The 22,099-nt window shown below is 38.7% G+C and overlaps 11 protein-coding genes and 1 non-coding gene across 12 annotated transcripts; 7 read left to right on the forward strand and 5 right to left on the reverse strand.

Moving 5' to 3' along the window:
• Positions 1 to 185: 185 nt before the first annotated feature.
• Positions 186 to 288, forward strand: SPAR_Ftrna1P. Its single transcript has one exon. It is a non-coding gene; the product is annotated as a tRNA-Pro (tRNA).
• A 150-nt stretch (positions 289 to 438) lies between these two features.
• Positions 439 to 1,938, reverse strand: LPD1 (dihydrolipoyl dehydrogenase; the record flags this gene model as incomplete). Its single annotated transcript, XM_033910157.1, has 1 exon — positions 439 to 1,938. One exon carries the CDS (start codon positions 1,936 to 1,938, stop codon positions 439 to 441), a length of 1,500 nt encoding a protein of 499 aa, XP_033766048.1.
• Positions 1,939 to 2,505: 567 nt separating this feature from the next.
• SMX2 (mRNA splicing protein SMX2) lies at positions 2,506 to 2,739 on the forward strand (the record flags this gene model as incomplete). Its single annotated transcript, XM_033910158.1, has 1 exon — positions 2,506 to 2,739. One exon carries the CDS (start codon positions 2,506 to 2,508, stop codon positions 2,737 to 2,739), a length of 234 nt encoding a protein of 77 aa, XP_033766049.1.
• Positions 2,740 to 2,786: 47 nt separating this feature from the next.
• GNA1 (glucosamine 6-phosphate N-acetyltransferase) lies at positions 2,787 to 3,266 on the reverse strand (the record flags this gene model as incomplete). Its single annotated transcript, XM_033910159.1, has 1 exon — positions 2,787 to 3,266. The coding sequence occupies one exon, from the start codon at positions 3,264 to 3,266 to the stop codon at positions 2,787 to 2,789; it is 480 nt and encodes a 159-aa protein (XP_033766050.1).
• Positions 3,267 to 3,504: 238 nt separating this feature from the next.
• Positions 3,505 to 5,037, reverse strand: MDJ1 (Mdj1p; the record flags this gene model as incomplete). Its single annotated transcript, XM_033910160.1, has 1 exon — positions 3,505 to 5,037. The coding sequence occupies one exon, from the start codon at positions 5,035 to 5,037 to the stop codon at positions 3,505 to 3,507; it is 1,533 nt and encodes a 510-aa protein (XP_033766051.1).
• Positions 5,038 to 6,020: 983 nt separating this feature from the next.
• Positions 6,021 to 6,350, forward strand: HSP12 (lipid-binding protein HSP12; the record flags this gene model as incomplete). The annotated part of the gene is made up of 1 exon (XM_033910161.1): positions 6,021 to 6,350. The coding sequence occupies one exon, from the start codon at positions 6,021 to 6,023 to the stop codon at positions 6,348 to 6,350; it is 330 nt and encodes a 109-aa protein (XP_033766052.1).
• A 268-nt stretch (positions 6,351 to 6,618) lies between these two features.
• On the reverse strand, positions 6,619 to 8,712 carry IES1 (Ies1p; the record flags this gene model as incomplete). The annotated part of the gene is made up of 1 exon (XM_033910162.1): positions 6,619 to 8,712. The coding sequence occupies one exon, from the start codon at positions 8,710 to 8,712 to the stop codon at positions 6,619 to 6,621; it is 2,094 nt and encodes a 697-aa protein (XP_033766053.1).
• A 724-nt stretch (positions 8,713 to 9,436) lies between these two features.
• On the forward strand, positions 9,437 to 9,904 carry SPAR_F00500 (uncharacterized protein; the record flags this gene model as incomplete). The annotated part of the gene is made up of 1 exon (XM_033910163.1): positions 9,437 to 9,904. One exon carries the CDS (start codon positions 9,437 to 9,439, stop codon positions 9,902 to 9,904), a length of 468 nt encoding a protein of 155 aa, XP_033766054.1.
• Positions 9,905 to 10,996: 1,092 nt separating this feature from the next.
• On the forward strand, positions 10,997 to 12,637 carry HXT10 (hexose transporter HXT10; the record flags this gene model as incomplete). The annotated part of the gene is made up of 1 exon (XM_033910164.1): positions 10,997 to 12,637. One exon carries the CDS (start codon positions 10,997 to 10,999, stop codon positions 12,635 to 12,637), a length of 1,641 nt encoding a protein of 546 aa, XP_033766055.1.
• Positions 12,638 to 13,832: 1,195 nt separating this feature from the next.
• WWM1 (Wwm1p) lies at positions 13,833 to 14,444 on the reverse strand (the record flags this gene model as incomplete). The annotated part of the gene is made up of 1 exon (XM_033910165.1): positions 13,833 to 14,444. The coding sequence occupies one exon, from the start codon at positions 14,442 to 14,444 to the stop codon at positions 13,833 to 13,835; it is 612 nt and encodes a 203-aa protein (XP_033766056.1).
• Positions 14,445 to 14,842: 398 nt separating this feature from the next.
• On the forward strand, positions 14,843 to 17,176 carry CDC4 (SCF ubiquitin ligase complex subunit CDC4; the record flags this gene model as incomplete). Its single annotated transcript, XM_033910166.1, has 1 exon — positions 14,843 to 17,176. The coding sequence occupies one exon, from the start codon at positions 14,843 to 14,845 to the stop codon at positions 17,174 to 17,176; it is 2,334 nt and encodes a 777-aa protein (XP_033766057.1).
• An 886-nt stretch (positions 17,177 to 18,062) lies between these two features.
• On the forward strand, positions 18,063 to 21,749 carry SMC1 (cohesin subunit SMC1; the record flags this gene model as incomplete). The annotated part of the gene is made up of 1 exon (XM_033910167.1): positions 18,063 to 21,749. The coding sequence occupies one exon, from the start codon at positions 18,063 to 18,065 to the stop codon at positions 21,747 to 21,749; it is 3,687 nt and encodes a 1,228-aa protein (XP_033766058.1).
• Positions 21,750 to 22,099: the final 350 nt, after the last annotated feature.

Here is a 22,099-nt window from a genome sequence, read left to right on the forward strand (position 1 = left end):
ATTGGAATACACAAGAGGTAATCGATAATTTTACATAATAATGGTCTTATTTTTTCTTTTGTTTTATGTGTTGTAGTTTATTATCCTATAACATTATCAATCCTTGCATTCCAGCTTTCATTAAATTTGACTGGACTACGAATTAGATATTGCATATTGAGGTAGTTACCACCATCAAATAACTTGGGCGTGTGGTCTAGTGGTATGATTCTCGCTTTGGGCGACTTCCTGATTAAACAGGAGGACAAAGCATGCGAGAGGCCCTGGGTTCAATTCCCAGCTCGCCCCTTTTTTGATCTTTTTTTATATTAATTTTTTTTTCTTCCACATACTGAGTTTCTTATGTATTCATTCCTTGTGCAATTTTTTTTACTTACTCAATATCAAGCAGTACTTCATAAATATATACTATACTGTATTGTTTATTGTTTTCTGTTTTCAACAATGAATAGCTTTATCATAAGCTGCCATGTTAGCTTCCTTAAATGCTTCGGACAAAGTAGGATGAGCATGGCAGACTCTAGCAACGTCTTCAGCGGAAGCACCGTATTCCAAGGCTAAACCAGCTTCAGCAATCATTTCACCGGCATTTGGACCAATGATGTGGGCCCCCAAAATACGCTCAGTCTTGGCGTCAATCAGAATCTTCACAAAACCATCAGTGTCTTGATTGGTCTTGGCTCTTGAATTGGCCGCGAAGGGGAATTTACCAATTTTATAGTCAATGCCGGCTTCTTTCAATTGCTCTTCAGTTTTACCAACCCATGCTACTTCTGGGTGGGAATACATAACCGAAGGGATATTGTTATAATTAACGTGACCTTGACCAGTTTTGAACATTTCGACCGCTGCAATACCCTCTTCTTCAGCTTTGTGGGCCAACATTGGACCAAATGTAACATCTCCTACCACTTTAATGTGTGGGAACTTAGAATTAAATTGGTCATCAATAACCAGACGACCCCTTTTGTCTACTTCCAGTCCAATCTTTTCAGCACCCAATCCAGCTATGTAAGGTCTTCTACCAACAGCAACTAGCAAGACTTCAGCCTCCAAATTCTCTTGTTTATTCGTTTTAGTATCTTCTACAGTAATTTCAACGACGTTTTTGTCATCGTTTCTCTTGGCAGAAATAACTTTGGTGCTTAATTTAAAGTCTAAACCTTGCTTTTTCAAGAACTTTTGAGTGGCTTTGGCTACTTCACCATCCATGGAGGCACCAATTTGAGGTTGAAATTCTACTACAGTGACTTTAGAGCCTAATCTAGAGTAAACTGAACCCATTTCCAATCCGATAATCCCTCCACCAATGATGGTTAATCTTTTGGGGATTTCCTTCAACGAAAGAGCACCCGTTGAAGAAACGATTTTCTCTTCATCTATTTCAATACCGGGGAAAGGTGTAACTTCAGAGCCCGTAGCGACTATGATGTTCTTAACATCTAATATGTGATCTTCCTTGACGGTTCCTTCCAGTCCTTCAACGGGAGTTACTTTGATCTTGGTCTCATCTTCAAATGAACCATTACCTTTATAGTAGGTGACCTTATTTTTCTTGAAAAGAAGTTCAATACCTCCAGTTAATTGCTTAACAGCATCATCCTTAGCCTTTTGAAAGTTTGCGACGTTGATTTTGATATCACCGTTGACATCAATACCTCTCTTTTGCGCTTCTGTATGCATTTGATGGTATAAATGGGAATTATTTAAAAGCGCTTTGGAGGGGATACATCCAACGTTAAGACAGGTACCACCTAATTTACCTCTTTTCTCCACACATGCAGTATTAAACCCCAATTGAGCAGCTTTGATGGCAGCCACATAACCAGCAGGCCCACCACCGATGATAACTACATCATGTGATTTATTTATGGTCAATGTCCTGACTGTAGACGAAAAGGCACGCTTGTTATTTAAAAGTGATCTGATTCTTAACATTGTGAACTGTTGATATGCTCTTTGATGATACAACAGAGACGATTAAACAAAAACGTGTATATATATATACGTATATATATATATTTATATGCAAGATGAGTCAAAGGGTAGGGAACAATCATCAAATTGTTTATTAGCATTATAATACACTAAAGTTCGCATTAAGCTGCTCCGCGGAGACTTCTCGCCAATAAGGACTCAGCCGTTCGATGTGATAAAGTATTCCAAAAAATAGTTGTCACTAGCAACGATATCACATGTTAGTCACGTGCTGAGGCAGATAGTTACTATATATATTTCAGTGGAAGATATGAAACTATATAGCGCCATGGCCACTACTTGTGGTTACGTATGACATTGTAAGCCCCATTGTTTGAGTATTCGTCTGTTTTCCAATTCACTTTTTCCTATAACTTCTCCTGTGCCCCTCTACGTTTTGTGCTGGTGGAAATACAGTGGTAAGAAAAATTAAATCTCTAAAGGAAAGGTGAATTTATAAGAGAGCACAACGAATATAGAGTATTCCGCCGCGTAGCACAGGATCACGCAGACGTGCACACAGATACAATGGTCTCCACTCCTGAGCTGAAGAAATATATGGACAAGAAGATACTGCTGAATATAAATGGGTCTAGGAAAGTGGCGGGAGTTTTGCGAGGCTACGATATTTTCCTGAACGTCGTTCTTGATGACGCAATGGAGATAAATGGTGAAGATCCTGCTAATAACCACCCGCTGGGCTTGCAGACCGTCATTAGGGGCAACTCCATAATATCCCTAGAGGCTTTAGATACCATATAATTTATATATATAAATATATGTCGGCCTCTATGTACTATACAGCAATACTATTTTCTAATTTGCATTTCCACGCCTGCATTACTAAACCCACATTTCTCATAGAATTTGACATTTTTCTCATCGCAATCTAAAATGATCTTATAACAACCGTAGCTAAAACCGATAGTCACCAATTGATCAATCAAGAGCTTGCCCAAACCTTGGCCCTGATACTTCGAGTTTACTGCGATATCTTCGATGTGGCCACATAGCCCTAATTCATGAATTATCTTTCTTTCGACGATGATATTCCCCGTAGCGGCAATTGTCTCTGTGCGTTTGTCCACAATCACCATGGGGTTGTACTGCATGATTTTTTTATTGTCGTTATCATCCCATATCGTGGCTTCATTCCAGTATTTTATGAGTTTACTGAAGGATTCCGGAGTAATTGTACCTACGGTGGTCAAGACATTCAGCGTCTCAGTGATTTGTTCTAAATCCCTCTCCTCTACTCGCCTTATGTAGAATCCATTCGGTAGGCCCATATTTTATGTTGATATTTAGTTTCCAATTCTTTCAATTCTTGGACTACTTCTCGAGTACAGTCTTGGGTTTTGTATGTAAACAATGCCTTCGCTTGTATTACGCAAAAAAAAAAATTAAAAAAAAAAAAAAAAAAAATAGGAGTAAATCGTTGGTTCTTTTATGCACAATTATTTAATTATAATTATCTATTTACGTAAAGGCTTCTATTTTCCTTATCTACAAGAAATTGAATGAAGATCAGTTTTTTTTGTCACCTTTGATCTTCCTGAATGTGTTGGTAATGAAATTTTCTAGTCTTTTCAAAGTGTTGTCGTCATCCTTTTTCGCGTGTTTCTCCTCCTCTTGCTTTTGTTTCTTCAGCATCTCTTCGTTGATGGCTGTACCCGCCGCCGTGCCTGGTTGCATGGTTTTCTTGGCCATATCATCGTTGGTGACATCTGCCAATGCCTCCCACAAGCATTTTTCTGCCAGTGATTGTGGTTTCTTAACAACGATCTTGTACTGAACTTTCATATCACCGCGAATGGTCGATGTTTTAGGAACACCCATGTTAGGGATGGATATCACTTGATTGTATTGGGTCCCCGGAGCCACCTTTATTCTAATCTTCTGTCCCTCCACGGTGGGGATAGTGACAGTACCACCAAGTGCGGCTGTGGTTATGGGAATTTCCTTGTCGTACCATATATCGTACTTATTTTTTATGGAAAAGTTGGGATCCTTGTCGACACGAATTCTCACGAGAATGTCACCTCTTGACAATTTGACTGAATCTTTCAAGTCCGCCTCTACGGCGATGTCAGGGTATGAGCCCTGGCCAGGAATCCTGACCACATCGCCATCCTGTAGTCCATGTGGTAAGTCCACGGTAATTGTCTTTGCCCTGTTGACTTGGACCCCTTCACCATGGCACTTGGTACAATTGTCCTGAGGGCGCTTCATGGTACCTTCACCGTTACATGTGGGACACGTCGACATCATCTGGAATCCGCCCCTAATGTGGACCGTAGTTCCCGTTCCGTGACAGGTGCTACAATTGACCTTGTGCGTATTTGGTTTCATACCCGTCCCTGAACAGGTACTACAAGGGTCCAGCGCGGAGAACCTCAACTGAACGTTCTTGGACCCAAACACTGCGTCCTTGAACGATACTTTGTGGATAATCTCGATCGGCTCGCCCCTATACTGCCTAAACATCGATGACGACCTAGTGGCGCCACCGCCGCTACGGCCACCACCACCAAACGCAGCCCCAAACAAATCTTCAAAATTGATGCCGCCAAATGGTGAGCCGCCTGCATTAGTGAATCCTGAAAAGTCATGAAATTGCGAACCAAAGGGAGAACCTCCACCACCGGGACCTCCGGCGGCACCGCCGCCTCCAAAGGCAGCAGGTCCAAATTGGTCGTACTGTTGCCTCTTGGTCTCATCCGACAGAATTTCATAAGCGTTTTGCAAATCGTGGAATTTCTTCTCAGCGTCTGGTTCCTTGTTGATATCCGGGTGGTACTTCTTTGCCAGTTTGTAGTACGCTTTTTTGATTTCCGCACCTGTAGCAGATTTCTTCAAGCCCAATATGTCGTACGGATCCTTGAATGCCTCGTTGTTCCTGATCGCGGAAGTATGGAAACTGGACTTTGGTATTCGTGGAGCGATGGATGCAAACGTGATGGCATGTCTATAAAGAATATTATTGATATGGCGAGAATGTCCTACGCGGTGTCTAAGAACACTGGTACACCTCGACAATACACCCTGTTGAAAGCTCATTGTTATGCTATGTTTCGTGTATGATGTAGAACTTCTCTTTTTTCAATCTAGGTACAATGCGATGCGGTCGTTATATGCCTTATTCCTTAATTTTTATCAGTCAGAACGTTATTTCGCGCTGCAAGTTCCTTACTTTTCCATAGGGTTCCACAGGATGTAAAGAAAAATTATGATAAAAAAAGCAAAACATATTACCCTCCTTTCATACAGCACATTTATGTGTTACCCGCTATTCAAATCATGTATATGTTACCCTGACCTCGGTGTTTTCCGGAGTTCTCCTTTTCTTCTTCATTTTCCTTTTGATATACAGAGGAGCGAGAGGAGGCAGGGGGGTTGAAAAGTAGGAAAAAAAGGGGACGCGCAAATCCAAGTGAAAATCTCCGGGAGCAGGCGGATCCCGCACACGGCACAGCCTAAAATGGAAAAAAAGGGTCGGTGACGTGTGGGTGGCGGCTGGCGGTAGCGATGACGAAGTGTTGACGGGCCCTTGGCTCTTTGAGACAAGGGCTAAAAGCCAAAAGCCAGAGGGTGGTAAGAATAAAAAGACCAAAATATTGCTGGCATACATTAAAGGGATATACTGCAATTTTCAGGGGGCGGCACAAAGAAAGACAGAAACGCAGTAAAGAGGGGAAGGAAAAGGAAAAACCCATTGACATAGAAATTGAAAGAAGGAAAAGTATACGCAAGCATTAACACAACCCACAAACACAGACTAGAAGTACTTCTAAATGGACGGTAACTAGATCTACAGCCCCTGGAAAATCGTTTGGTCAACTTTCAAGTTCCGGCCGCCCCCCTCTTGATCTGAAAGGCCAATCTCCAAATCTAACTTCAAACGTATAAATAGGACCGTGAGTTGCTTTCTACTTCTTCAATTGCATCTTCTCTTCTTGTTTATTCTGTCCTTAGTATATAAAAAAAAACCATCTGATTATTCGATAATCTCAAACAACTAAAAAACAAAACTAAATACAACAATGTCTGACACAGGTAGAAAAGGATTCGGCGACAAAGCTTCTGAAGCTTTGAAACCAGACTCTCAGAAATCATATGCCGAACAAGGTAAGGAATACATCACTGACAAGGCCGACAAGGTCGCCGGTAAGGTTCAACCAGAAGACAACAAGGGTGTCTTCCAAGGTGTCCACGACTCCGCCGAACAAGGTAAGGATAACGCCGAAGGTCAAGGTGAATCTTTGGCTGACCAAGCTAGAGACTACATGGGAGCCGCCAAGTCCAAGTTGAACGATGCTGTCGAATATGTTTCCGGACGTGTCCACGGTGAAGAAGACCCAACCAAGAAGTAAATTTTCCGGAACTCTTTGTAGTTACATGGTTTTTTCTTTATGATGTGATGTTCCTTAATATTATATTCAACGAATAGCAGAATAATAAAAAAATTCTTATAAAAAAAAAACACTTGAAACGGAGTGGAATATATAAAACTAAGTATGCATATATCCTAGTTCAGTTTAAAAATTGATTGTTTTTTTTTTATTTTCTTCCCTTTCTTTAGAAAATGTTCATATATATATGTATGTATATATATATGTGTGTGTGTGTGTGTGCTTATTTTTACTCTAGCTTAAACATAGCCGTTCCTTCTTCATCATCAATGTCCGCATGTTCGATCCTATTCAAAAGTACTTTCTTTGAGGCGCCGAGATTTTTCATGAAATCTGTTTCGAATCCTAGCAAATTATCTTTAAATTTCTTTCTCTTTTTACCACGTATCCCTAGCACAGACGCTACAGGGATGTCTTCAAATTCGTTGAATATTTTGATCAATCCGATATCGCGTCTTTTCAACCTGTTGGGCACCTGGGATTTTTTCAAGTCGGCGAGAAACTCCTCTTGTGTCTTACCATTTTCTGACACGTGCTTGTTTAGGTCCAGTGATATTAGCTTGTCGACTTTGTTTACTGTGGCTGAGCTATTGTACTTTTTCAATGGTGTTAGATTTAGATCGTTCTTGTCAATAATGGTCGCGGGGACGATTTCTTCTTCTGTTTCCGTTGGTCCCGCTGCTGTTACTTTGGGCAGTTGCGGTGTCACTTTTTTCCTGTTCAATATCATGGGTGAAGAGGATTCCAGTATGGGTGTGGGCGTTAAAAGTGATCTGGTTTCCTCTACAGTCTCTTCACTCTTGATATCTTCTCCCTCATCGTCCTCTTCACTCTTGTCATCGGTGTTGACTTTTTTCACCTCTGTGGCATTGATACGTTCGCGCTTCCTACCTTCCTCCATCTTGCTCATAAATTCTCTTCTCTTGATGCGTTGGCTTGCTCCGAACTTCAATTCGTCTTCGGGGTCCGTATCGTAATCGCGTTCCGTACGTCTCAAAGTGAACCTTCCACAAGATGCACCGTCTTCTAATCCATTGAAAGATCTTACTGACTCTTCGACCTCCTCCTGGCTTAGGTTTGTCTCCAAATGAATATATAACAGCCAAATCAATATGCCTGACCTATCCTTTGGCTCGTATTTCGAAAAGTCTAGGATATCAAACAATGTCGCTGCACCAGCTGCTTTTGCTTCTTCTTTTTCATCCTCCCCTTCCGTTTCTTTCAATTCATTCTGTTCGTCTACCGTGTCTTGCTCTTGAGCTTTGCGCGTCGCACGATCTTTCGGTTCAATTTCTACATATTTAGATAGAAATCTTTTGTCAATCAGGCTGAAACTGTCGCATATGCTAAATAGCATATTAATAATGTTAAATTTATTAACGATGTCCACTTCGCCATCATTTTTGTCGACCTTTTCGTAGTTTTCCATCAATGAAAGCTGCTCGTTGCCCCACGGTAGATTTTTTAGAATAGATTTCAATCTAGGTGTATCTTGCAAAAGTTTTGGATCATTGGCATGCAATTGTAAAACAGGCACGGAGTGGAAAGTTCTCAATTGCGACGTCATTTCTAAGTAAAAATTTATAGTGGTGTTCAACCTGCCAATGTTGACCAATAACGCTAAAACACAAGTAGAAAATGCCACTTGTTGGTCCAATAACAGTTTATCTCTGAGGATTTTGGAACATTTGATAGAAGTTGCTATTGTCAATACATACAATTGCGCGAACGTCAATTTATCGTTGAACACAAATGTCCTTGCATCGTACTCTTTGTCGGTCACATTGATTGATACTTTATCGCCATCAATGTTAATGGGCACAATAGAGTTCTTGTATAAGGGCTTTAAAACATTGGTGAAAATTTGTCTTTTATCCATCAAAAGTTCTTGCATGAAACTGAACTGAATATCCTTCCTATTGAATGGCTCGCCGTCAGGTTTCTTCAAATGTCGATTATATTTACTCGAATTGCTTTCTTTGGGCTTCCTTCTAACAGTGTTTGTTGTAACTGGCCCTGTTGTCGCTCCCGCTCCTGTTGCTTCAGGCACCATAGAAGGTTCAAAGTTGAGCAGGATGTTGGTATTTTCTTCTTCACTTTGCGTGGAATCATCATCATTTTTATCGTCGATTTCAATCTCATGAATAACTGGAACGCTTTTGGTAGTCACAGTCTCGGTTCCTGACTGAATGGAGCCTGGAGATGCTTCATCATTATCTCCAGAATCTGCAGAATGCATTGGAGAACCTGCTTTTGTTTCATCAGGTTTGTCTTCTCGCAGTTGGAAAGTATCATGGATTGGATCGTATACTCTCTTCCCCATCTTTAATTAGAGCAGTCAATTTTAAGGCCCTTCGGTAACTTTATTTAGCTTCAATTTACTTATATCAAATCTTATATTATTTTCGATACTACAAGAGCAGTCAGTGGGTGTTCTTTACTTACTTGTACCGTTACCACATTCGAGGGTAACCTATTTTTCGTTTTTCACGATATACTACAGAAATGTCTTAATATGGCCCAAGAAAAAGGCTTGATTACACTGATACTGCAAAATATAGAATCTTTTGAGGAAAAAGTGTCGCTTTGGTTCTTTAAATAAGAGGGCCTGAATTATTTGGGATAATAACGTTAGTGGCAATTCGCGCATTGATCGCTTTTGAGGTTTTATCTCATTCTTTTCATTTTCTTGTTTTAGGTACACGCCAGCAAATTACAATTCTCTATTTTTATTGGAAATGGCGTAATCATCAACCTTTTCTATTCTTGTCTGCCAACCAATCTGTGCAGATATCATGTAAACCAGCAAATTTTATGTTGAATACCTTTTTGTTCCCCAGTATATTTGTCTCAGCTAAAATAAATTTTTCACATCCTTTGACACAAAATCTGATAAACTGTCGCATCAGTTTAGAAAAAATATGTAAGTATATAATAACTGAAATTAAAAGGATAATAAATAATCGCTATGTTCTACGGAATGATAAGGCACAAATAAAGAACGAATATAGCTATCAAAATACTGCAAATTAGCTACTCATGGGAAGATGTCCAAAATCAGACCAAAAAGAACCATTGCGCATTCTTCGTTAGATTTTTGTGAGAGTTCACAATTCCAAAATGGTGGCTACATCAAAGTAATGGAACTCATATCTCACGTTGTCATTGAAAGAAATTATTTACCCACCGCAACAACGGATGAAACAAGAAAACAGCAGAATCTTGAGCTGATGGTGAGTGAATCAGTTTGTACGTCCAAAAAATGCAGAAAGAACACGAACTATATATCAAAGGATCTCACAAAGAAAAAACCAAGACTTGCCAAAAGAGACAAGATCCGCGAGTGGTTCAAAAAACATTTACTAAACGAAGAGATCGAAATTCTTTCTCATAAAAAACAATTGAGTAGTATTGATGAAGATCAGTTTCCTTCAAATATCCTTGTGGGATGTTCAAGAGAACTAAGTAAACCCGAATCATTTCAAAATTTTGAGAAATACAAATTTTTTCGTTAAGGAAAAGAAGAAAAGCATATATGCCTGTAAATTTATTGTTTGGTAAACAGCATCGAGCAAATTTTTGAAGTGTTTCAAGATAACTCTGTCATTCTAAAGAAGGGCGGAAATAAACTATGCGTGGTCAGGCAAAACTTGAAAAGGAGGCTTTAAAAAAATTGTCCCTTAAAGAAAAACAAATACTGGCACCTCAAAATAGTCGAATCATCAGTTTTATTATTCCTTTTCTTTTTCCTTATGTTGAAGTATGTACAAAAATCCCAGATGTAAGTAAAAAATTGTCGTATTTTTGATTCAGCTTTCTAGAAGGCAACTTCGAGAGGACTGCTTAAGGGTCATAATAGTATCAACACCCGCTTTCAATTTTACGTACTGGCCAAGTTTTTATAGTGTTCTAATCTGTTTCTTTCGTTTTTATGTCTTTATAGTAATGATGCTGTTATTGTGACACTACCAAATTATATATTGTCATCAATTCCCATTCGCGCCGAAGTGCGTTGAATAAATTGTTATGAAATCAAGCTCTTTTATAGCTGTATCTGAAATGGAAGTAGAGAGATATAGTCGTTATGTTATTGGATGTTAAACGTTGACACTTGTCTTGTTCTATTTTCTTTTTTTTTCCCCTTAATCGAGGTGATGTACCTTTTAACAAAGTTTTCGGAATATTTTTGTATAATTGGAATTTGTTGACGCCAAGAAAATAAGGGACAGCTTATTTTCCGCTACTAAGTTTTCTGTGTTTGTAAATACCTGTCACATATGTTGAAGGTTATTTGCTTTGTCTTCGGATGTGGGGTACGCTCAGTTGACTGATGATGAAAGCTATGCCGTAGCCTTTGCGTTAGGATTATTACACAGAAATAAAATATGCACGCTACATCATTTCCATTTTGGTTGTTCTTTCACGTTTTCCAATCAGAAAATTCGGTATATAAAGACACAATAAATGTGTTGGTACCCTCTATGCCTTGATGATAGTTTATCTATAAGTATTTCCTTCTCGTGATATTTATTAGCTATTATACGGGTACAGTAAATAAATTGATAATAATATAATTGATTGACATAACCAAAAAAATAACAGCTAGAATGGCTAGTCCAAACGTTTCAGTCTTGGAGACTTCCGCTAAGGCATCCACTTCTCTAAGTAGAAAGGATGAAGTTAAACTAACTCCTGAAGCAAGGGAAGCTAGCTTGGATATTCCATACAAACCCATTATTGCATACTGGACAGTGATGGGCCTCTGTCTTATGATTGCCTTCGGTGGATTCATTTTTGGTTGGGATACAGGAACCATTTCAGGATTTATTAATCAAACAGATTTCAAGAGAAGGTTCGGTGAAGTACAGAGAGATGGCAGTTTTCAACTATCAGACGTCAGAACAGGGCTAATTGTTGGTATCTTCAACATAGGTTGTGCCCTAGGTGGCTTAACACTGGGACGCCTAGGCGACATTTATGGGCGTAAAATTGGCCTAATGTGCGTTATACTAGTATACGTTGTTGGTATCGTGATCCAGATTGCTTCTACTGACAAATGGTACCAATATTTTATTGGCAGGATTGTTTCCGGCATGGGTGTTGGTGGTGTTGCTGTGTTGTCACCAACTTTGATTTCAGAGATTTCTCCAAAACACCTAAGAGGTACTTGTGTCTCTTTTTACCAGCTAATGATTACTCTTGGGATTTTCTTGGGCTACTGCACCAATTATGGTACAAAGAAATATTCCAATTCAATACAGTGGCGAGTCCCCTTAGGATTATGTTTTGCATGGGCGATCTTCATGGTAATTGGAATGGTTATGGTTCCGGAATCACCAAGATATTTAGTGAAAAAGGGTAGATACGAGGAAGCTAGAAGGTCTTTAGCCAAATCAAACAAGGTCGCAGTTACCGACCCAGGGGTTATTTTTGAGTTTGACACTATAGTTGCTAATATGGAATTAGAAAGGGCTGTTGGAAATGCTAGCTGGCATGAACTCTTTTCAAACAAAGGAGCCATTCTACCAAGGGTAATTATGGGAGTCATAATCCAGTCACTACAACAGCTTACTGGTTGCAATTATTTTTTTTACTATGGTACAACCATTTTTAATGCCGTTGGAATGCAAGACTCTTTCGAGACTTCCATTGTCCTCGGGGTTGTTAATTTTGCATCAACCTTTGTTGCACTATACATAGTGGACAAGTTTGGGCGTCGGAAATGCTTATTGTGGGGGTCTGCCTCAATGGCAATTTGTTTTGTCATATTTGCCTCCGTCGGCGTTACCAGATTATGGCCAAATGGGAAAGACCAACCTTCATCACAAAGCGCTGGTAATGTTATGATAGTCTTTACCTGTTTCTTCATTTTCTCTTTTGCTATTACTTGGGCTCCTATCGCCTACGTCATCGTGGCAGAAACTTATCCAATAAGAGTCAAGAACCGCGCCATGGCTATTGCTGTTGGTGCAAACTGGATGTGGGGTTTCCTGATTGGGTTTTTCACACCCTTTATCACTAGAGCCATAGGTTTCTCTTATGGCTATGTTTTCATGGGTTGTTTGATCTTTTCGTACTTCTACGTTTTCTTCTTCGTTTGTGAAACAAAAGGATTGACTCTAGAGGAAGTTAATGAAATGTACGAGGAAAGAATAAAGCCATGGAAATCTGGGGACTGGGTCCCAAGTTCTAGAAGATTAGCACAATCAACAAGCAGTACACCATTAGTCGTTGTTGATAGTAAATAATTTTTTAATATTCCTACATCCTCATAAATAGAAATAACAACAAATAATGGATCGATTTTTGGAAGAGAACAAAGCAACTAGCTACCCTTTTTATCTTCTGGAGTTTGATTCTACATAAGCTCTATAAATGGCGTCACAAATGAAAAGAAAAATTGAAACGGACGCATTTGCGACGCCAGTGAAGAAGCGCACATAAGTGTTAATAAGCTAACCACTACCCAGAAACATTTTCAAAAAAAAATAAGCACTGTGAGATGAGGATTGGCAATACCAAACTACTATAATATACGACAGTTAACTGTTTCTTTTTGAAAAATCACAGAATGTAATGCCTGCGTGATGATTAAGCTTAAAGACATACTCAGATCACCATGCACTTTCACCAACGACATATGCAGTGCTTTGAGATATAAATAACTAGGTGCCGGCTTATACAGGGTTTATCTCTTTTTATTGTTATGAGACTGTTACTAGCAAAAACATACATTATTTTTGGATGGCTCTGTCGATTATTTTAGGAGTTTTGCCTTTATCATTTTATTCCCTGTTATTGATGATATTTGTAACGCTTGTAAGTGGCACCTATTAGGATATCAGTATATGGAGTACGTGGATAAGCAGTTCTATTATTGAAACTACGTACTTTAGCGTGCATTACGTTATAGCAAAGGGTCCACTATTCAAAGAAAGGCTTATTGAAAAATATGTTGCACAGTTCGGTTATATCGCGTATAGGCACAACCAGTGTAGTGCTACTTTATTGTTTGAAGGCGCAGTCAGTACACGACTATAGCGGTTGCGTGGTAAATGATACTAGCATTGTCAAAGCCCCCTACCGGACTATAGATGTCGTATACGTTATTTATCATCTAGTAGTAGCCATCATTATCTTCTCGAGTTTTTACGGTATTTGTGTTGGGGTGGCTTCATCAAAGAAATAAAAAATAGCAGGGAATCGATGAAACCAAAAGTGGTCGAAGTTACCTCCATTCAAAAGACATTTTTAACTAAAGAAATGTAGAATATCATGATGTAGTTTATTTTTGTATCTTCTAATTGCCTTTCTATGTAGTGTAATGGATTGACCTTTGGAGATATATATCCATATGTATCCATATTTAGATGCCAGCCGGTAAAGACAGGTTCGATGAGCTTATATCATTTTATCGTTATTGCCCATAAACTCTTGACTGCATTAAAAATCACCACCGTCAAACCCACCATCGAATCCACCATCGAACCCACCGGCGTCGTCACCGTAGTAATTGTTCTCAACAACGACGTTGTCTGGCGCGTCATAGTCGTGGTCGTCAAATGCGTGTTCCAACATGGCTCCACCTAACAGACCAGCACCAACACCAAGTAAACCACCCATCATGGCACCGCCATGTCCGCTACTTTTACTGGTGCTTGGAGCAGCTCCATAGTACGCTTGCTGTGGTGCTGCTGCTGGCATGGGGACTTGTTGCGGATAGTAACGCTGTTGTTGAGGGTATTGAGGATACTGGGGCTGTTGGGGCTGATAGTAGCGGGATTGCTGTGCTTGGGTTCGTGGTTGTGATTGTGGTTGTGGTGTTGATTGAGAGGAATAAGGTGGAGGAGCTTGATCTGCCTGTTGACGGGAACCCTTCTCATTGTTAACACCTGGAGGAGGGCCTTTAGGTCTTGGCCATGTTGTTCCCCTTGGTGGCTCCCACTGAGAGCTGTTTGTAGACAAATCTACATAAAACCAAGTTTGGTATTCATCGTCAAAAACAGCCTTCCAGCCAGAAGGCACTTGGGGAGGATTACTTTTACTTTGAGCCATCACTTTACAATGTCTTGAGTTTTTTTATTGACTTTTTTGTAGTGTGATAAAGCGACTTAAAAGGAGTCTTTGATTATCATGACTAAAGTAAACTTTTTCTTCCAAGCAGCCGGCTCGCTCAGGTGGACGAAACAAAAAGCCTGTTGAAATAATACTAAATTCGTTAAAACGTCACAGTGCTAGTATTTCTCGTGAGGAAAGACTACTACCACTGTTATATGAATCTAGATTGCTCAACAAAAGCGTGTCTGTTTCTGTGTGCATAAAAGATAGTGTTTTTTTAGAAAAAACACGGTTTATTTACGGTACTTCTTCTTCTCTCCTCATTTAACTTGTTGCGGTTCGAAGAAAAAAATTACGCATAAAAAATCAAAGAAAGGCAAAAACTACGCTGCATCATGGGGTCGTTTCCCTTAGCTGAGTTTCCATTACGTGACATTCCTGTTCCTTATAGCTACCGTGTGTCTGGCGACATAGCATCTTCTGGTTGTGTTAGTGCGCTTGTTACTGCCGCTGGCACTCATCGAAGCTCTGCGACGGCTAAGACAGTTGATGTACAAAATGGTGAAGAAGATATGGATGAGTTACAGAGGAAAAGAGCAACTGGTTCTGGCGAATCCACTCCCGAACACAGCGGCTTCAAAAGAGTAAAGCATAGCAATCACAAAAGCTTTCATCCAGTTAACTTACAGAACACTGGAGCACCATCTATGGATAATGATGGTATGCGCAATTTATCAGACATATCCAATGACGCAGAAAAACTTCTGATGCCCACGGATGACATTTCGGCTGCACCTCCTACGTTAGGTGTAAGCATGGGAGTAGCATCTCATAATATTGCTGCTCCCACCGCCGCTAATGCGGCAACAATAGCTGGTAGTGACCCTAATAGCAATGTTAGTACTGCTATGAATAACCCTATGGAAGAAGGAGCCCTGCCGTTATCACCCACCGCTTCCTCTCCAGGTACCACAACCCCTTTAGCTAAAACTACGAAAATTATCAACAACAGTAATAATATCGTCGATTTGATAGAGTCTAAAGATTCTATCATCTCTCCTGAATACCTTTCTGATGAAATTTTCACCGCAATAAATAATAACCTACCTCACGCATACTTCAAAAATTTGTTATTCAGATTAGTCGCCAATATGGATAGGAGTGAACTATCCGACTTAGGGACTTTAATCAAGGATAATCTAAAGAGAGATCTAATAACGTCTTTGCCTTTTGAAATAAGTTTGAAAATTTTCAACTATTTGCAATTTGAGGATATTATAAATTCACTTGGGGTCTCCCAGAATTGGAATAAGATAATTAGAAAATCTACATCATTGTGGAAAAAACTTCTGATATCGGAGAATTTTGTAAGCCCAAAGGGTTTAAATTCTCTTAATCTCAAATTGTCCCAAAAATACCCAAAACTCTCACAACAAGATCGCCTTAGATTGTCTTTTCTGGAGAATATATTCATTCTGAAGAATTGGTATAATCCTAAATTTGTACCACAAAGAACTACTTTAAGAGGCCATATGACGAGTGTTATTACGTGCTTGCAATTTGAAGATAATTATGTCATTACAGGGGCAGATGATAAAATGATCAGAGTCTATGACTCGATAAATAAAAAATTTCTTCTGCAACTATCAGGCCACGATGGTGGGGTTTGGGCTTTGAAGTATGCCCATGGTGGTATCTTAGTCAGTGGTTCTACCGATAGAACAGTACGGGTTTGGGATATTAAGAAAGGCTGTTGTACCCATGTGTTTAAAGGTCATAACTCCACGGTGAGGTGCCTCGATATAGTGGAATATAAAAATATCAAGTATATTGTTACTGGTTCGAGAGATAATACTTTACACGTCTGGAAATTGCCCAAGGAATCCTCTGCTACTGATCATGGGGATGAGCATGATTATCCATTAGTCTTTCACACTCCCGAGGAGAATCCATATTTTGTAGGTGTTCTAAGAGGACATATGGCGTCTGTAAGAACTGTCTCAGGTCACGGTAATATTGTCGTTAGTGGCTCCTATGATAACACACTGATTGTGTGGGACGTTGCGCAAATGAAATGCCTATATATTTTAAGTGGGCATACAGATCGTATTTATTCGACAATCTACGATCATGAAAGGAAAAGGTGCATCTCTGCCAGTATGGACACTACCATTAGAATTTGGGATTTGGAAAATATTTGGAATAATGGAGAATGTTCCTACGCAACAAACTCTGCATCTCCATGTGCCAAGATACTGGGTGCCATGTACACCTTGCAGGGCCATACAGCCCTGGTTGGTTTATTAAGGCTATCCGATAAATTTTTGGTCAGTGCCGCTGCAGACGGTTCAATAAGGGGTTGGGATGCAAACGACTACTCTAGAAAATTTTCCTACCATCATACCAACTTGAGTGCAATTACCACATTTTACGTATCCGATAATATTTTAGTGAGTGGATCGGAGAATCAGTTTAATATTTATAATCTACGCAGTGGGAAACTTGTCCATGCAAATATTCTAAAAGATGCTGACCAGATTTGGTCGGTTAATTTTAAGGGCAAAACACTTGTTGCGGCTGTCGAAAAAGATGGGCAGAGTTTTTTAGAAATTCTGGACTTCAGTAAAGCTTCAAAAATTAACTACGTTAGCAATCCAGTAAACTCGTCGTCATCATCCTTGGAATCCATTTCTACTTTGGGACTAACAAGGACAACTATAATACCATGACCTTTCCCGAAGAACAAGCATTGACTCATACTTAGATAATATAGCTTATGACGTAGTTATATAATCAGTAAACAGTGAAAAAAAAAAAAAAAAAAAAAAAAAAGGCGGTATATTTCGTGAGCATAAAATGCAGCAGAGTTGTATATATGTTCAAGTCTAATCGTGTTTACAAATGGTACCGTTTAATGATTAACGTTTCTTCGCTGAAAACACGAAAAGTACGAATTTTTAGCGAGAAGCGATTAAGAAAATAATAAAAAGGATCCAAAACGAAACAGAAAGGGAACCTAAAATATCAACGCCGGCCATATGCGTTATGACATAGAGATTGCTTGGAGCTCTTTGCACGCTAAAGCGGTACCCTTGAAAGTAGCAACTATTTTGCAGATAATACATTTTTAATGCTTCTTGGCACAATTTTTTTTTAGACTTTTATTGTTGGGAAATCGATTCTACAGATTTTCTCAAATTATTAGAATGTTGTGTATTTAAACATCCGTTTCGTTTCTGATATTTCAAGAGATCAATATTCCCTCTTAGAATTAAGATGATCTACGCCGAGAGCTTCGAAAGACTTTCCGTGGGACTAGAAGACATGTAACTGCTAACATAAATCAACAATGTGAATATTTAATGAAGGTCCTTTTGACAAAATTTTCAATGTTTTAATGTTTCAGCATTAATTCTATCACGCCTATTCTAATAAAATTGTGACCGTTCGGGGCGATAAACGCGTATTGGGAAAAAAAGAAAATATATCAATAACGCGTAAAGCAAATAGAGTGCTGTGTTCTATAATACCGAAGACACTCACATCACATCTCATAAAATCACTCAAAGCAGGTATCCAGAAGCCGTTAATAGAAATCGAACACAAGAAGGCACAATGGGACGTTTAGTTGGCCTAGAACTAAGTAATTTCAAGTCCTACAGAGGTGTCACCAAGATAGGATTCGGCGAGTCAAATTTCACAAGTATCATTGGTCCTAACGGTTCTGGTAAATCGAATATGATGGATGCTATCTCATTCGTACTCGGTGTGCGGAGTAATCATTTAAGGTCAAATATCTTGAAAGATTTAATCTATAGAGGTGTCTTAAATGATGATAATAACGACGATTTTGATAGTACTTTTAACGATGACGCGAGCTCTTCGAACCCACAATCCGCATACGTGAAAGCATTTTATCAAAAAGGCAACATATTGGTGGAGCTAATGAGGATAATCTCCAGGAACGGTGACACTAGTTATAAAATTGATGGAAAAACTGTCTCCTATAAGGACTATTCCATATTTCTTGAAAATGAAAATATTCTTATCAAAGCAAAGAATTTTTTGGTGTTTCAAGGCGATGTTGAGCAAATTGCAGCACAATCGCCCATAGAATTATCGAGAATGTTTGAAGAAGTTTCAGGTTCTATCCAATACAAAAAAGAGTATGAAGAGTTAAAGGATAAGATTGAGAAATTAAGCAAATCTGCCACCGAGTCTATTAAAAATAGAAGGAGAATCCATGGGGAACTGAAAACGTATAAAGAAGGTATCAATAAGAACGAGGAATATAGGAAACAAGTGGATAAAAGAAATGAGCTACAGAAGTTTCAGGCTCTATGGCAGCTATATCATTTAGAGCAGCAAAAGGAGGAGCTAACAGACAAGCTGTCGGCATCAAACTCTGAAATATCGTCTTTAAAAGAAAAAATAAATAATGAGATGAAATCATTACAACGCTCAAAATCCTCTTTTGTTAAAGAAAGCGCAGTAATTTCTAAGCAAAAAAGTAAACTAGATTATATTGTCAAGGATAAAGAAAAACTGGCTTCGGATTTGCGACTAATAAAAGTACCCCAACAGGCAGCAGGGAAACGCATTTCACACATTGAAAAAAGAATTGAAAGTTTACAGAAAGATCTTCAAAGACAGAAGACTTACGTTGAAAGATTCGAAACACAACTAAAAGTGGTGACCAAGTCAAAGGAAGCTTTTGAAGAGGAAATCAAAGAATCTGCTAGAAATTATGACAAATTCAAGCTGAATGAGAATGATTTGAAAACGTACAATAGTTTACATGAAAAATATCTCACTGAAGGCGGGTCAATCTTAGAAGAAAAAATTGCACTTTTGAACAACGATAAACGAGAAATTCAAGACGAATTAGAGAGATTCAATAAAAGGGCAGATATTTCTAAAAGAAGAATAACAGAGGAGCTTTCTATAGCAGGTGAAAAGTTGGACACACAATTAAACGATTTGAGAGTTTCTTTGAATGAGAAAAACGCCCTTCATACTGAACGTTTGCGCGAACTGAAAAAACTACAATCTGATATTGAGTCTGCTAATAATCAAGAATATGACTTGAATTTCAAGTTGAGGGAGACATTGGTTAAAATCGACGACTTGAGTGCTAATCAAAGGGAAACAATGAAAGAAAGAAAATTAAGAGAGAATATAGCAATGTTGAAAAGATTCTTTCCGGGAGTAAAAGGCCTTGTTCATGATCTTTGTCACCCAAAAAAGGAAAAATATGGCTTGGCAGTGTCTACCATCTTGGGTAAGAACTTTGATTCTGTCATCGTAGAGAATTTAACTGTAGCTCAAGAATGCATTGCATTTTTGAAGAAGCAACGTGCAGGCACTGCGTCTTTCATACCACTTGACACAATTGAGACAGAATTACCTACATTATCGTTACCTGATTCGCAAGACTACATTCTATCAATTAATGCCATTGATTATGAGCCGGAATATGAAAAAGCGATGCAATATGTGTGTGGCGATTCCATCATCTGTAATACATTGAACATTGCTAAAGATCTAAAATGGAAAAAGGGCGTAAGAAGCAAATTGGTAACAATCGAAGGTGCTTTGATCCACAAGGCTGGTTTAATGACAGGTGGTATATCAGGGGATGCCAATAATAGGTGGGATAAAGAAGAATATCAAAGCTTAATGTCTTTAAAAGACAAATTACTAATCCAAATAGATGAACTTTCCAATAATCAACGTTCTAATTCCATCAGGGCAAGAGAAGTTGAAAATAGTGTTTCACTATTGAATTCTGATATAGCTAACTTGAGAACCCAAGTAACGCAACAGAAACGCTCTTTGGATGAAAATAGTTTAGAAATTAAATACCATAATGACTTGATAGAAAAAGAAATCCAACCGAAAATAACTGAACTGAAGAAGAAACTAGATGATTTAGAAAACAATAAAGATAGTTTAGAGAAGGAGAAGGAAGCATTACAGAATAATATTTTCAAAGAATTCACAGGTAAAATTGGCTTTACTATCAAAGAATATGAAAATCATTCGGGTGAATTGATGAGACAACAATCTAAAGAATTACAGCAGTTACAAAAACAAATTTTGACCGTTGAGAATAAGCTGCAATTTGAAACGGACAGACTAAGCACTACTCAAAGGAGATACGAAAAAGCACAAGCAGATCTAGAGAATGCTCAAGTTGAAATGAAGTCTTTGGAAGAACAGGAATATGCAATAGATATGAAAATCAAATCAATAGAGTCTAAATTGGAAGAAAACAAAAACCATTTGGATGAGTTACAGAAAAAATACATAACAAAGCAAAGTGATTTAAATTCCAATGAAGATATTCTAGAGGACATGAATAGCAACTTGCAAGTTTTGAAAAGGGAAAGAGACGGTATAAAGGAAGATATTGAAAAGTTTGACTTGGAAAGAGTAACAGCGTTAAAGAATTGTAAGATCTCTAACATAAACCTACCTATATTGTCGGAAACAACGATAGAAGATCTACCAATATCTTCCGGTGATGCTGAAGCAATTACAATTTCCAACAATATCGATGTAGACTATAAAGGACTACCCAAAAAATACAAAGAAAACAATACCGATTCGGCAAAGAAAGAGCTGGATCAAAAGATTCATGAGGTGGAAGAAATATTGAACGAGTTGCAGCCCAATGCAAGGGCTGTAGAGAGATACGACGAGGCAGAAGAAAGATTTGAACTGATTAATAACGAAACAGAACAATTAAAGACCGAAGAAAAGAAAATATTAAATCAATTTCTAAAAATCAAAAAGAAAAGGAAAGAATTGTTCGAAAAGACATTTGATTACGTGAGCGACCACTTAGACGCAATCTACAGAGAGCTGACTAAAAACCCCAACTCCAACGTAGAGTTGGCCGGCGGTAATGCGTCTTTAACCATAGAAGACGAAGATGAGCCGTTCAATGCGGGAATCAAATATCATGCCACTCCGCCTCTGAAAAGATTCAAAGACATGGAATATCTTTCTGGCGGTGAGAAAACCGTAGCTGCACTAGCTCTATTATTTGCTATTAATTCCTACCAACCTAGTCCCTTCTTCGTGCTGGATGAAGTGGACGCGGCTCTAGACATTACGAACGTCCAGAGAATTGCTGCCTACATAAGAAGACACCGTAATCCAGACCTCCAGTTCATTGTTATTTCATTGAAGAATACCATGTTTGAAAAATCTGACGCTCTCGTAGGTGTTTATAGGCAGCAACAAGAAAACTCTTCTAAGATCATAACTTTGGACTTGAGTAATTACGCAGAATGATCTGATGGAAGCAACCCTCTACTACAAAACGTCAAATAACTAATAATTTCTATATAGGCTAGCTAGCTAATGTAACATCATAATAATAACACTACTAACGTCACTTTGCCAAGGGTGACCCGATCGCGGTGGGTGGCGCCCGAGGTATCCCTTAGAAAAGAATTTTTTAAGTTCTTTCTCATCTCCCACCAGTGGAGAAGTACACACTATTTGTAGAGTCTGTAAGAGGAATTTGATCATAAAGGCTCATAGGATCATAGCAAACACTACGAGAAGAACATCGAATTTTGTAGCTGTATTTGCATACTTACACTTTATCATTATTCGTTAGCTAGTTTTGCGCATTAATT

The sequence above is a fragment of the Saccharomyces paradoxus genome, chromosome VI (genome assembly GCF_002079055.1).
Source record: "Saccharomyces paradoxus chromosome VI, complete sequence".
Lineage (NCBI taxonomy): Eukaryota > Fungi > Ascomycota > Saccharomycetes > Saccharomycetales > Saccharomycetaceae > Saccharomyces > Saccharomyces paradoxus.